The sequence below is a fragment of the Chrysoperla carnea genome, chromosome 2 (genome assembly GCF_905475395.1).
Source record: "Chrysoperla carnea chromosome 2, inChrCarn1.1, whole genome shotgun sequence".
Lineage (NCBI taxonomy): Eukaryota > Metazoa > Arthropoda > Insecta > Neuroptera > Chrysopidae > Chrysoperla > Chrysoperla carnea.
The window spans coordinates 10,438,507-10,452,020 of NC_058338.1; the positions used below are offsets into that span (position 1 = coordinate 10,438,507).

The 13,514-nt window shown below is 29.0% G+C and overlaps 1 protein-coding gene across 10 annotated transcripts in view; it reads right to left on the bottom strand.

Moving 5' to 3' along the window:
• Window positions 1–3,630: 3,630 nt before the first annotated feature.
• The window catches only part of LOC123294017 (disks large 1 tumor suppressor protein), a 1,177,915-nt gene continuing 1,168,031 nt past the window's right edge, over window positions 3,631–13,514 (bottom strand). For 7 of the 10 annotated variants that reach the window (XM_044875074.1, XM_044875072.1, XM_044875076.1 and 4 more), the window contains 7 exons: window positions 12,389–12,430; window positions 10,473–10,553; window positions 5,424–5,573; window positions 4,830–5,002; window positions 4,493–4,602; window positions 4,291–4,382; window positions 3,631–3,990 (listed from right to left, as the gene is read on the bottom strand). In XM_044875074.1, coding sequence (XP_044731009.1) covers window positions 3,884–3,990; window positions 4,291–4,382; window positions 4,493–4,602; window positions 4,830–5,002; window positions 5,424–5,573; window positions 10,473–10,553; window positions 12,389–12,430 — 755 coding nt within the window. In that variant the 3' untranslated portion in view covers window positions 3,631–3,883. The remainder of the gene's footprint in view (window positions 3,991–4,290; window positions 4,383–4,492; window positions 4,603–4,829; window positions 5,003–5,423; window positions 5,574–10,472; window positions 10,554–12,388; window positions 12,431–13,514) is intronic. The other 3 variants (XM_044875075.1, XM_044875077.1, XM_044875078.1) reach the window with 1 other exon arrangement.

Consider the following 13,514-nt stretch of genomic DNA (forward strand, 5'->3'; position numbering starts at 1 on the left):
TGAGGTCGGATCAAAAATAAAACCAAAAAGAATTTACATGATTTTTTTTATTGTTTAACATTATGTACATTAGTATAAATTAACTAAAGGAGCAAACAGTCTAACACATTGTTTTTTTTTAACATCAAATGTTTTTTTGTTTTCATCATTTCAAAAAAAGAAAAAACAATAATAATAATAATAATTCATTAATCAAATTTATTTATCAATTCTTTTTAATAATAATAATAATAATATTTATAATTATATATATTGTTTAAGCTCCCTCAATTCTGCTCAATTTTATGGGCAAATATATGTATAATATATATATATATAATTTGCAAAAAAATTGCACGATCCTAAATTCTGTTTTTTTATATAATATAAATATTTTTTTTACTCAATTATTTAATTAATTTTTTATCCACTCAATTAATACATGATAAAATTAATTTAATTTTTTTTCTATAATTAACATTTCGATTTTCGGGATTATATTCATTTTTTTTACAAACTCTGATAAATTAATTCTAATACTTCGTGTTTTCCTTGGCGTTTGAACATAATTGACAAATGAACTCTAAAGAAAACTAAATAGAGAAAAATTTTGAAAAATCGAATCCTTAAACAAATGTAATGTGTTAACGATTATCTCATGATAATGGAAGTCAAAATGATTGGGAGGCAGAATATACAGGGGAGCTATCTTTACCCGTATTACAAGGGGTCATCAATCAGTTTTGAAAAGTACTTAAACATTCAATATACCTAAAAAATATAGGCAAAAACATTGCTTACAAAAAACTCCTCATGTAGCTCGATACAAACGCCTTTCGACTTGAGATGTACAAGCTAATTTAGATCTTATTACCACAAACATTAAATTCAAAGCTTGTGTGACCCAAGAGAAATGGGAAAATTTGTCCATAATAAGTATTGAATTGAAAGTTTTTGGTATGGGAACGAATCGAAACGATCTTGAGAATATATTCCTTAGGATAGTTTAGGCTTGGCATGCAATTTTTCATTTGATCAATCCGGTCCATGATAGTTGACACCTGGAGGAAGAAGTTTCCTTTCATTCTAATATCTCCTAAAAATACCACTAATAGAAGAATTGTTTTACTGTTGTTCTAAATCTTAAACGATTTTAACTTCATAAACTGCCAATGAAGTGTCCTTTAATTATATAATATTGCCCAAAAAAAAAGAAAAACGGATTCGATGATTTAAGTGCTCCAAATTTTGATTCGATTAAGTAAAATTTTTTTCTATTTATTATGTTATGACAACTATAAGATGAAAAAATAATTTAATATAAAATGAATTTCTTTAATTTAGATTCAAATTATCACAATTTGTACGATTTTTTTTATTGAATATAATTTTCACAAAAATGAAAAATCGCGACAGCAACCATTTAAAACATTTTTTTTTCTTATACAAAATGGTGTTTTACTTATTTGAGTTTCGTCTTAAGGTTAAGATTTCTTTTTTAAATTTCTCAGACATACATAATAATAATTAACTATGTTTTTTTAAATAATATGATCTTTTATATCAATTAATATATACATTTTTTTTGTTTAAATTATTGGCAGGTAAAAGAATGCGATTCTCTAAAATATGTGGTTTATTTTTTTATTTCGATTTTTTTTTTTATAATAATTTTCATTTTAAATAATAATTTTCTCTACATAAAAAAAATTTAATAATATTTTTCTTTTAATTATTAAACAATTTTTCTTTTTAAAATGTATTCGTCTATATTTGACATGTTAATTATTTTAGCCCAATATATGTGTGGTTTTGTCATATAATAAAGGGGACGTTTGGTAAGTTTCTTAATGTTCAATAGGACACGCTTTTTTCCGTAAATGTCCCATTCAAATTGGAAAATTACAAGTTAGATAATTTTTCTCAATGGAGTTAAAAGATTCACAAGGGTTACGACCTTTTTCGATTATCGATTTCAAATTTCAAGCTTCCAACTTTAGTTTTTCATAATTAAGTTTCTTTTGACACATTGTAAACTCTGCAAAGGTCGTGAGAAGCAGTTATAACCTTTCAGAACGATTGCGTAGAGAAATTCTCTCACGCTTATTTTAAAACGTAATGTTTTACAGTATAGTGAATGAAATTTTCTTTAAGAACTTCAAATTATAAATTTTAAAAAGAATTTATTAACAGCTTGCAAGAGTTTTTTTAATCACTTCAGTAAAGCCGATTAAAAAATCGCCCGCAATTCGGATGGCTTCGTTATACTTCGACTATCTCCGTAGATATGTTTTCAATGCCAGATGACAGATATATAAAATTTGATAATTAATTATAATTGTCGTGCCTAAGACGGCCAGTCTGAAAGGTTAATTTGATCTTCTCTCACCTAAATAAGAAAAGACTTAGCATTCCTATATTATGATATCATGGAAATTATGCTCTTGGCGCTTGCGTAATAGTGTCAGATTTTGTCTCATCACAAGAATAATGATTGTGGTACCAAGCACGACCAGTCTGAAGGGCTAATTTGATCTTCTCTCAGTAAAATGAGTAAAGATTTAGCATTCATATATTATAATATCATGGAAGAATAAGATTATGCTCTTGGCGCTTGCGTAATAGGATCATATTTTATTTTATCACAAGATTAATGATTGTGGTACTAAAGACGACCAGTCTGAAGGGTTAATTTTATCTTCTCTCAATTAAATAAGGAAGGATTTAGCATTCGTATGTTATAATATCATGGAAGAAAAATATTATTTTCTTTACTTTGTAGATACAGACACCATGAAAATTTTAGCACAGATTCTTCCGTTCGTTTAAGAGTATATAAAAATTATCTAACTTCAATGAAAAATTTTCACGACTACATTTTTGACAGAATATGCCATCATAATATAGGCAATTCCGTAACAATTTTCTCATAAAAAAATTGGCCACTATAGTAGCCTTATTCAAAAATATTAACTTTCTTTCAAATAAACAATAATTTTGAATTTGAAAACCTTGTTCAATCTCCGTTCCTGTCATAATGACGACGATTACTTATTATAAAAAGATTGTCATTTATAAATATATTTTTTGGGCAACTTATCACAAATTTGGCGATTATATTTTCGAAAAAGAGATTACATATTATTTTTATTAACTATATTTAACAACTTTAACTGGATTTTGGCATGTATACTAAAATTTTCTAGGAACAATAATATCCAATATATTGAAAATCTCACTATCAGGTTTTTATGATGTGTAATCTCACTCTAAAAGGCGTTCTATGTTTTAATACTCAAAGTGCCACCTTTTTTTAAAAGAAAAAAGCGAAGATATTATAATTTCGCCAAAAAAATTGTAAGTTTATATATTTTTTAAAAATATTTTGAATAAAGCTACTATTCATTTGGGTAAAAATTAACAAAACAGCTTAATTAAACAAAAGCAAAATTTGATTGAGGCACCTCTCAATATTAGCTCACAAAATTACTCGATATAAATTACTTTCGTAAAATCCTACTTACTTAAGTCAAATTTTAATAATAATTAACATTGAAATAAAAATAATTCTTTTTTTTTATTCACAAAAATAAAATCTTTCAAAAAACATTGAATTAAATTACGACAAAAATAAAATAATTACTTAAAAAATGATTAAAATATTTGAGATTCTCTAGTCATTATTTTTTGTTTGTTTTGTAGCTAGGGTAAGGTTTGTTTTAAGAGCAGCACTTTGCTCAGCTTTATTTATAATATTCGGGAAATTTTTTTTAATAATTGTTTTGATTCAAAATTGGCTGGGAATTTATTATAATATTGTTAACATTTCTCTGTTTGTTTAATTTTTGACTTGTAATTATGTGAATCGTGGTGGTAATGTCCATGAAGAACGACTGGCCGATTGTCACAGTTGCTCTTTAGTTGGTACCCAAATGCTTGGGCCAGATTGTTCAGTAATTACATCTTTCACTTTACTGTAAATTTCTTCGGGTGTATCACCTTGAACAACAGCTGAAACAAAAAAATTGCTTAGGTTACGAAATTTTATTTAAAGATTTCACTTCCAAATCAGATTTTCATTGACTGGTTTAAATTTTTCGTGCAAGTACTCGATTTTATCCTTAATTTCATCAAAATCCAGGTCAATTTTTCCCTCCAAAAATATGGGGAGATCCAGTTTAATTTTGCATTTTTCTTCTAAATGGTGCATTTAAAACAATTTTCTTCATTTTGAGTTTGTTTAATTTTCTTTTACAATTAAGATTCCGATTTTGGGTAATAATTAATTTGTTTCAAGAACCAAATACTTACCAGTGAAATATTCTCCAAATTCTTGTTCCATTTTAATAGCACGCTCATAAGTCTTTTTAGCTTGTTCTTCACCCATTCGTTTATTCATCTCTCTACAAAATAAACAAAAACTTCCATTAATGAATATGTCATCATAATAAGATTAATGATTGTGGTACGAAAGACGGCCAGTCTGAAGGGTTAATAAAAACTTTATACTTACAGTATTGAATCTACCGATTTTGGTTTAATAAATATAGCGATTGGATATAATTGAGCAACTTGTAATCGTTTAATTGCATTACCGCTAACATCCAAAATACAATGTTTTCCCTAAAAATTAAAAAAAAATTAGTTATTGAATTATTTGTTAGTATTCAGTCCTTTTCGGAGTTCCCCTTTCCAGAATTTTTTGTGGAATCGGTAGATTTTGTACCGATCGTATTTGTGTTATCGTATTTGATCCAAAATCTATCCGATTCCATAAAAAGTTCCGTGAGAGGAGGTTGTATTCCAAAAAATATCTTTGGTAGAAAATGACAAGTCTTTTGAAAACGTACTTTTTCAGCAACTTCTCGTACAGATGCAACAGATGTACCATACAGATTATCATTATATTGACCAGCTTCAATGAAAAGATGATTTTGGATATCTCTTTCCATTTGCTCACGTGAAGCAACGAAATGATAATCACGTCCATCAACTTCATATTCACGTTTGCTGCGGGTGGTGTCTATCAAAATCAAAATTTTTTAAGATGTTATTTACGAAAATTTTTACTTTTAGCCTGATGAGTTGAAAGTTCATTTGTTAAGGATGTTAAGATTACTTTTAAGGAGTATTGCTAACGTGGCATCACTGTTAGATTGCGAGTGAGAAAAAATTCTTGTCTAGAAAAACATTTAATTACTTATCTTTTGGAAAATTTTTAAATTTTCTCGTGAGCGGTCTGGAGTAGTGTCCGGGGATGGGCCAACCCTTTTTCGATATCACAACGGACCCTATGGTCTAAGTGTGTCACACCCCAGGACAGCCACTCTAACCTAACCTTATCATGAATAAAAATATGAATTTTTTGGTCAACCTTGAGTGGACGATCCTGTACTATTCTAATAGAAAAATTGTTTGCCATAACAAAAAACTATAATACTTACGTGGAACACAGCTGCCAAATTTATTCGGGAATTCAGATATTAAATCATCATTAATGCGATCCTTGAGTGGACCCAGGATAATAACTGGTCGAGTATATTCAATTTGTAATTGTTGTACAGGTTCATATGATAAAACGGTTTCTTCGTTACCTGCGCAAATACATAAACAATATATAGATTAAATCCATACGATTTGTATTTTTTGAAAACAAAAAAAATATTAATTCATTAATTTTTGAAGTATATTTTGATTATCCTAATTTTACAATTTTCTCCTGTTTGTTTTTCATTTGGATCAGAGAGAGAAAGAGAGTACACAATTATACACGTCACTACATTGAGGCTAATCAATTTGTATTAGTCTAAAAGGGTTATTTTAGCTGCAGGTTAATTACTAAGCATTTTAGGAGCATAATTTTGATGAGCTATACACAAGCAAATTTTAATGAATTCTTTGGAGTTTTTTTTTTTTTTTTTCAGCTGATGGAAAAGTTGATTTTTATAAAATTTTAGGAAATTTCTTTAACAAAACTTTCTTAGGTTTAAACTTAAATCATAGACAAAGATAACAACCCATATTGTATTATGGCATAATCTGGTAGTCTGTTTATATTTAAGACAAATAGCTGCAGAAATTTGTTCTTGAACTTCTGGTAATAAAGTTAGAACAAAAGAAAATTATGGTAGAATGTTGTATGGCAAACAAAAGTTAATTCGCTCCGTGCAGAACAGAGCTATTCGTAGCAAATACGGGTAAAAAATTTAAAATTATTGTAGTCATTAAACAAAATTTTGAATCTCTACTCTTCTCCTCTGAAGAGAGGAGAAGGATACCTAGTTCGCCCCCCAGAAAACGCGGTTCGAATCCCGCAATTGGAACCAAATTATAGGATCTTGTTCCTACGTATTATGATGAATCGTGGATAGAAAATAAAAACAGCTTGATTTTACTTGACTGATTGTTGTTTTGAAGTTCACTTTCTGAGGGATAATTGGTTGTTAACGAAACCAAAGTAATGATCTTGTATAAGATCAATAAGAAAAAACAATCGCCGGGTCGTTACAAATGCTTGCATAGGAGGAAATAACTCCTCATCCTGTTGAACCTTTTGCATGTATGATAATTAAATGTATAAACTTTGAGATCAATTCTAGCATACTTTATTAGAATAATTAACTAGTCATTATTTAATCATAAAAATAATGCAGGTCCAGAACTAGTCGTAGTATTTGATAGTCATTTTTAAACAGGCTCGAAATTTGAGAGGATGATTATGTTTCATTTTCTCTATATCTTTCCATGATTGTATTATACTACGTTCTGGTAAGGTGATCAAAATCGCTAGAATTCAAATCAAAAGTTTTTTAAACTACTAGCGAAATTTTAGTAATTTTTGAAATTTTACTAAAATATCATTTTTATAGATAGAAAATTTCAGTATCTGAAGTTTTAAAATTAATAAATGTACACGATTTTAGTTAGTTATTTAAGAACTCGTGAAAATGACTATTACTAAGTTAGAAATTAATGTTTCCGCGAGGCGGTGATCAGTTCGGCTCTGCACAGAACGAATATCTTTTAAGATAGGCAAGATTTCATTGAGAACCAAAGTATAAACGATAATAACATAATCGTAAGTAACACGGTTTACATAAATCGTAAGTCCGTATTTAACCCAAAAGATTGGCCGCGATTTTGATATGGACAACACTCTTATCAACTCTAGAATTTTAACAATTTTTAGGGCGTTCATATTAGAGCGGCATTGTATTTTTGGGTTAAATTTATTGGGAATTAATTTTGCAAAAATTGTAAAAATAAGAATCACAAGATATTTGTAGAAATAAGTATTTTTGTGATTACAAAAAAGGGCATTTATAACGCAAAATTTGAAAAATTTTATCAAGTGTTAAATTCGTTAAAGACTGTTTGAATTTTCCGAGGAAATCAGTCGTAAGGGTATGTCAACTAACATATGATATAAGACTCTCTGTTTTAATGTTTATTAAAAAAATTTAATACTGAAAATTTTCCACAATTTTCCATTATAAATATTATCCGAGATTTATAGTAATATACAATAATAAATTTTCTAAGAAGAAAAATAACGAAAGGAATTAATTTAATATTAATTCATTTATTACACAACAGTTTGGATGTATAAATTTTCGAACTGTTAATTTTTTTTTACAGGAAAATTTTGCAACTGAGAATACATATAGTAAAAAAAACTTAAAGAGGGTTCTGGGTCGGATCATCAACCTCTATGATATTATTATTATTAATAATGATAATTATTGCGCACTAAAACAAACTTTTCACAATACATGCAATAAAAAGTTTAAAAATAATAAATGATAAAAATAATGAAAATTATAAATGAAATGAAAAATAATCTAAATGAAATTTTGTAATTGGGAAAAAAGTATGTCGTAATACTTTAAATATAATTAATTAATTTTGTTTATATATAGTTCTGACATTAATATAATTAATTATAAGTTAACTTACAAGGAGGGACAACGTATTGCAAAATTATGCCACGTAATTCTTTTAAGATACTTGACTAGAGTAAAATGCGTGTTGACGGCGGGCAACTACCACCCGTTAGTTTGAGGGAAATCAGAAAAAATATGCAGAGTTCGTTTGTTGTAAGTGGAAAACCTCTCAACTTAGAAAAGCTGCAACTGGGTTCAGATTATTTAGATTTTAAACTTCTATGACGTTAGTGGTCAAACATTTGTAGTGGTTAAATGTGCTTAAGGTTTTTTTAAGGTAAGAATCATTTGAGTCACGATGAATAAACTGAAGGGACCTGGTGGGACTGATGTGAAAACTGAAGGGATCTGGTGAAAATTAATTTCTATGGCAGACTGCATCTGAAACCTGTTACATCTTTAAAAGCTTCTACAACACCGAACCAAGGGTAATATTTGTCCTACTGTTATCCTCTACCCATTTCCCCCAGTTACCTTTCGTCGATCAATAATATCCCGGCCGAATCAATCGTAAGTAGTTTGTCTTAGCCTTTAAATTAAATTTTATGTTTTATTGAATGTGGGGTATAAAATTTACAGTCTAGCTGATGAGCTAACAATGTTCAATTAGTAAAGCTGTAAAAATTAAAATTTGAAGAATTTGAGACCAGTTGTAGCTTTCTGCATTGAACGTTTTTCGATTTACGACTGACGCTACGAAGTCGACTCTTCCCACGCTAAGAAATCGTAGTTTCTCATTGTATCGTTATCTCGCTGTAACGACCTGTAACGTAATGAGTATCAAGGTTTGTCATCACTTTTCTCGTGATATACGAAAAAAGCGTTTTTCCTAAAAATGTTTCGCTATTTCGTTTATTCAAATTTTCGATGAAAACGATTGGTATCAGGTAACCTACCAATTTGAATTAACGATTTCGTATTTAGAAGCAGTAAATCGCACCTTATTATAATAAATTAACCTTTATATTATAAAAATGTATTCTGCAGTTACGGTTTGGCAATTCTGTCTGGTTTGTGATCACTGGTCAGTGTATAATATTATTTTCAAGGACAATTGCTCTTTTATTTAAATTGTAGGTCAAAATGCTGCACAGTATTTGTGTAGGTACTTGAATTATTTTTGTAATTTGATCTTGATAATTTTATTTTCATTGTTAATTATGTATTGGCATCCAATCCACTCATTGTCAGTGACATATAAACAACATATGATTTGTAGAGTATGAGTTTATTTTTAGTAGGAATGGAATGTTTGGCCACGATAAGATAGTTCCGATAATAAATAATGACATATTTTAATTTGTTAATTCTATTTTTACACTAACATTGGACGGACATTATCAGACTTTCAGTTCCGACACACAAATTTAATTTAGCTAACGAAAAAATATCAATTATAGCTAAGGAGGGCGCAAATTAGGTGCAAATTTTATAGTATGTATTATATGGGAATATCAGTTATGAAAGTCTGGCTATCTAAGAGTGGATATTTTTCTTTATTTATGTGCCACTATCTATACATGGTATTTCAACAATTAACTCAGTCAATTGTTTGTTTTCACTTGTTGTATTATAACTTTACATCGGCGACTATTAATTTAATTTAACCTACAGCTCCAATTCATTAATAGCTATACTATGCTTGACTCTGCTTAGCAAGCACGCGATAAGCACAAACTTTACTCCGGAACCCCAGGTCTTATGGGCCTAAGCCAAAATCGGTCTCTGGTATAAGCATTGAGGTCTATTGTACTAATATATAATGTGGGTGGCCTTTGTTATAGAGGTATATGTCGGAGGAACGAAGGTTAAACCCCATTGTTGGCTCATTGACTGCCAGCAAAATAAGGGTTAAATCTGGAACATTATCTAAAAACTTACCCAAAAGCCAATTACCCAATAACATAAAATAAATTCACGAAAAATTAAAAGGCAGTTAAATTTCTATGTCGAATACCGTGATGTTTAAACAAAAGGGAAAAGTGCATTGTAAACTTGAGGTCAAACTTAAATACGTGAATTTTAACAATAAATTTTATCTACTTCCAAATAGTGTTGGAGGGGTTTGGGGATTACTAGAGTGTCCAAAAAAAAAATTTGGTGATATAAAACTTAATTACAGAGATCAGGGAATTTTGATCCAAAAATACAACATGCATATAAAAAATTCTAAAATGAATTTTTTAAAACAAAATAAATAAAATTATATCGTGTACTATAACTTTTTACGATCTTTGTTTAAAATATTTTTTGTTTGTTTCAATTTAAAAACAATAAATTAAACAATAAAAACGAGATTTAGTGATTGATAAAAAAAATAAATAGTAATGATTGATTAAAAAATTGTATGATTGATTGATTATTGTTAGTGTGAATGTCGCGAGCTAGACGAAGCGGGCGGCTGAATGGTTACACATTTCAGAGCGCGTAACTCCATGCGTTTGTTTCACAACACTAAATATATAATAAATAATGATAAAATAAATAAAAATTATTAAAAAAAATTAAAATAACTCTAGTAGTTAACGCATCAGTCTCAGATACACTTACAATCATAATTATCACTATTCTCCAAGTAAATTAATGTGATTTCCTCCATATAGGGAAGCTCAACACGATATAAAATTTCACCTGTACTACCAATAGTGTGATCATATAGTAAACAAAATAAATTTTGGAAAATAAATAAACAAATTTTTTGGAATGAAATCCATTTATAAAAATAAATTTCATAGTGCAGTCAATAGGTTATATTCGATTAAATTTTGGTTTTTAAGATCGAAAAAATCAAATTTAGAAACGTAATTGAATTTTGAATGCCAAAAAAAAAATAAAAAAATTAAAACTGGAACGTTAACTTGAATGAAATTCAGCATTAAACAACTGAAATCAAAATCCACAACCTGCTATTATGTATGCGATGTTCACATTGTTTTATATCGATCCGGCTCGAAGGACCAAAATTATTTTGATTTAAAGTAATGTGCCTTAGTGTAATTGCAGAGGCGGTGAATCAATTCTGGTCGTGTCAAAATAGCTTGAAATAATTGAAATTCATCGATTTGTTTCGCCGGTTGACAAAACGAGTTTTTTTGTAAATACTTGTTAATATGTGTCAATTATTATTTACATACATGTGATTTTTAAAACTCAAAATAGCGAATCCCATACCCAGTTTTTTTGGGGAACATTAAACGAAAGAAGACTTACATGTCTGCGCTACAGTTACCAAATTGGCGACGAGTAATATATCTTTACGATTAGCTAATTTATACCTACTTATAATGTCTACGTTATACGCAAATCACTGTGGCGAATTTTAATTCGTCTCGCTGTTCACGGTTCTGTTCACGAAATTGGAAAATTCAAAACAGTAGATTCCAAATGGCGACTTTTGCTTTTTCAACTCAGCCTCTGAAATTGAGGAGCTGATAAATGAAATTATCAGCGGAAGCGGAGCATATATGGTATCACAATGGGCTCTATAGCCTAAGTGTGTCCTTCGTGGACAGCCAATATAACCTAACCTAACCATGGGCTTGACACTCGTTCTGACATAGGCTCATGCTCCCTAAATGTATTGCGTTCACGCTTATACTTATATAGTAATATCGGCAAAAAATTTCTTACCGTGCATGTTCAAAGTTCAATTCTTACTAAAAGTCACCTACATTGGATCCGTCATTTTGGAATTCGAAAAGCATATTTTCTAAATGTATAGATAATTAACTACAAGTACAAATGTTATACAAGTATTTAAAAAAAATAAACTCAATTAGTCGACTGGAAACAAAATCCACAAAAAATGCTATTTTGACTCGAGTATACGCATTTGGCTATTATTAATAGTATGCCAGAATTTCCATGTACCATGCTTTCTCTTTCAATTCGATGTTTACCTAATTTTCCTGGAGAGATTATTTAAGCTTAACATACGAACAAAAAATGAAAGCAAAAAAAAAATTATAAGATTTGACATGAAAATTCACAATCATTAAAAAAAAAAAGCTTTGCAGTTTTGAAATGCAATATCACATATCAGCTTGGCGGCAGTGATTCACAAAGAAAGCTAAAATAAATTCGTTTCGAGCAAAAGAAAAATTATCGTTAATTCACAAATGTAGTATTTGCTCTGATTTTTTTTTATAATAAGAATAATAACTTAATTGATCCTTTATGTACAAAAATAAAAAATTTTTACAAAGCAAAATACAACTACGCTCCTGAAATTTATTTTCGTACTTAAACCCCACAAGTCCATCACTCTTCTTTCTATTGACTGGACTATTAAACAAAAATAGATAAAAAAAAACATCATTCCATCAAAACATGATAATCACAACATTATTTTCAGAAAACAGAAATTCCGAACAGATCAAACGAAAAACTTTTGATCTCCAAAAAAACAATAATAATGGTATGATTAAAATTTTTGGAACAATTATTAAAATAAAACCATACAGTACCTTCAGCGTTAGCATCATCTTGAGTGTAGCAAAGCATGAATGCTGTAAAAAATAAATTTTCAATGAGTTCAATATGATAGAAACAATTTTGTTAATTTATAAAATTTAAAAAAAATTTAGTATTTTTATTAAATTATTCTAAAATTTAAACCATTCTTATTTGTGCAAATATACTCCAATAGGTGTCACTAATGTACAACTAAATTAAACCTATACCTTTGTACTTAAGTAATATATAAAGACCAGATATTTTAATCATTCATGCGGCTGCGCCGCCACGAGTGTGTTTAGCATACTAACTGACTGTCAACTAAAGTACTTTCATACCAACTCCCATAATAATAAATATATTTTTTATACCTATAAAATATAATAAAAATATTTATTATTATGTATTGTGAGAGTTATGGAAGTTAGCATGAAAGTACTTCAGTTGGCAGTTATTATGTCAAATGCTGGACACATTTCCCATCATGCATTGCAGGATTAAAATATCTCCTTTAATATTACTTTACTTTGTACAACCAGTAAATCAATTATAATATTCATTTTGTTTCTCTTTTTCAAAATCATTTAGACGGTTAAGAATGATATACAAGATGCCGGTTCTAAATGCCCAGATTTAAAACAAATTTATATTGAACAAAAAAAAACAGCCCAGATAATATTTTTTGATTTAAGGCCAGTCAAATTAAAAGATTTAGGATATGTTCCGATAGACACTGTGACCTGTAGGGTATGAACGGACGTCGTTCCTTTAAAGCCAGGTACGGGACTTTACTGCTAAGAAAGACTCTATCTAGCGATAGAAAATAGAACAATATATGCTTTTAACATAGGTATATTGTTAAATGGTAAGTAACCTGGTGATCTAAATTGAAACTACCGAAAAAGAGTTGCACTTCCTGTTTTAATTAGTACTAATTTTTATCGCCAGTTGGCGGGATTTACCTTATTTTTATTTAAATATTTTGATTGGCCTTTATCAGTACAAGTACAGTCATCTGGAAGTCTAAATTGTACCTACTGAAATGGGGTCCGCTTCTTGTTTTAATTAATACGAATTATTATCGTCTCAGACTAAACAAATTTTTCTACTTGTGTGAGCTTTTTAGAAAACTTGGAA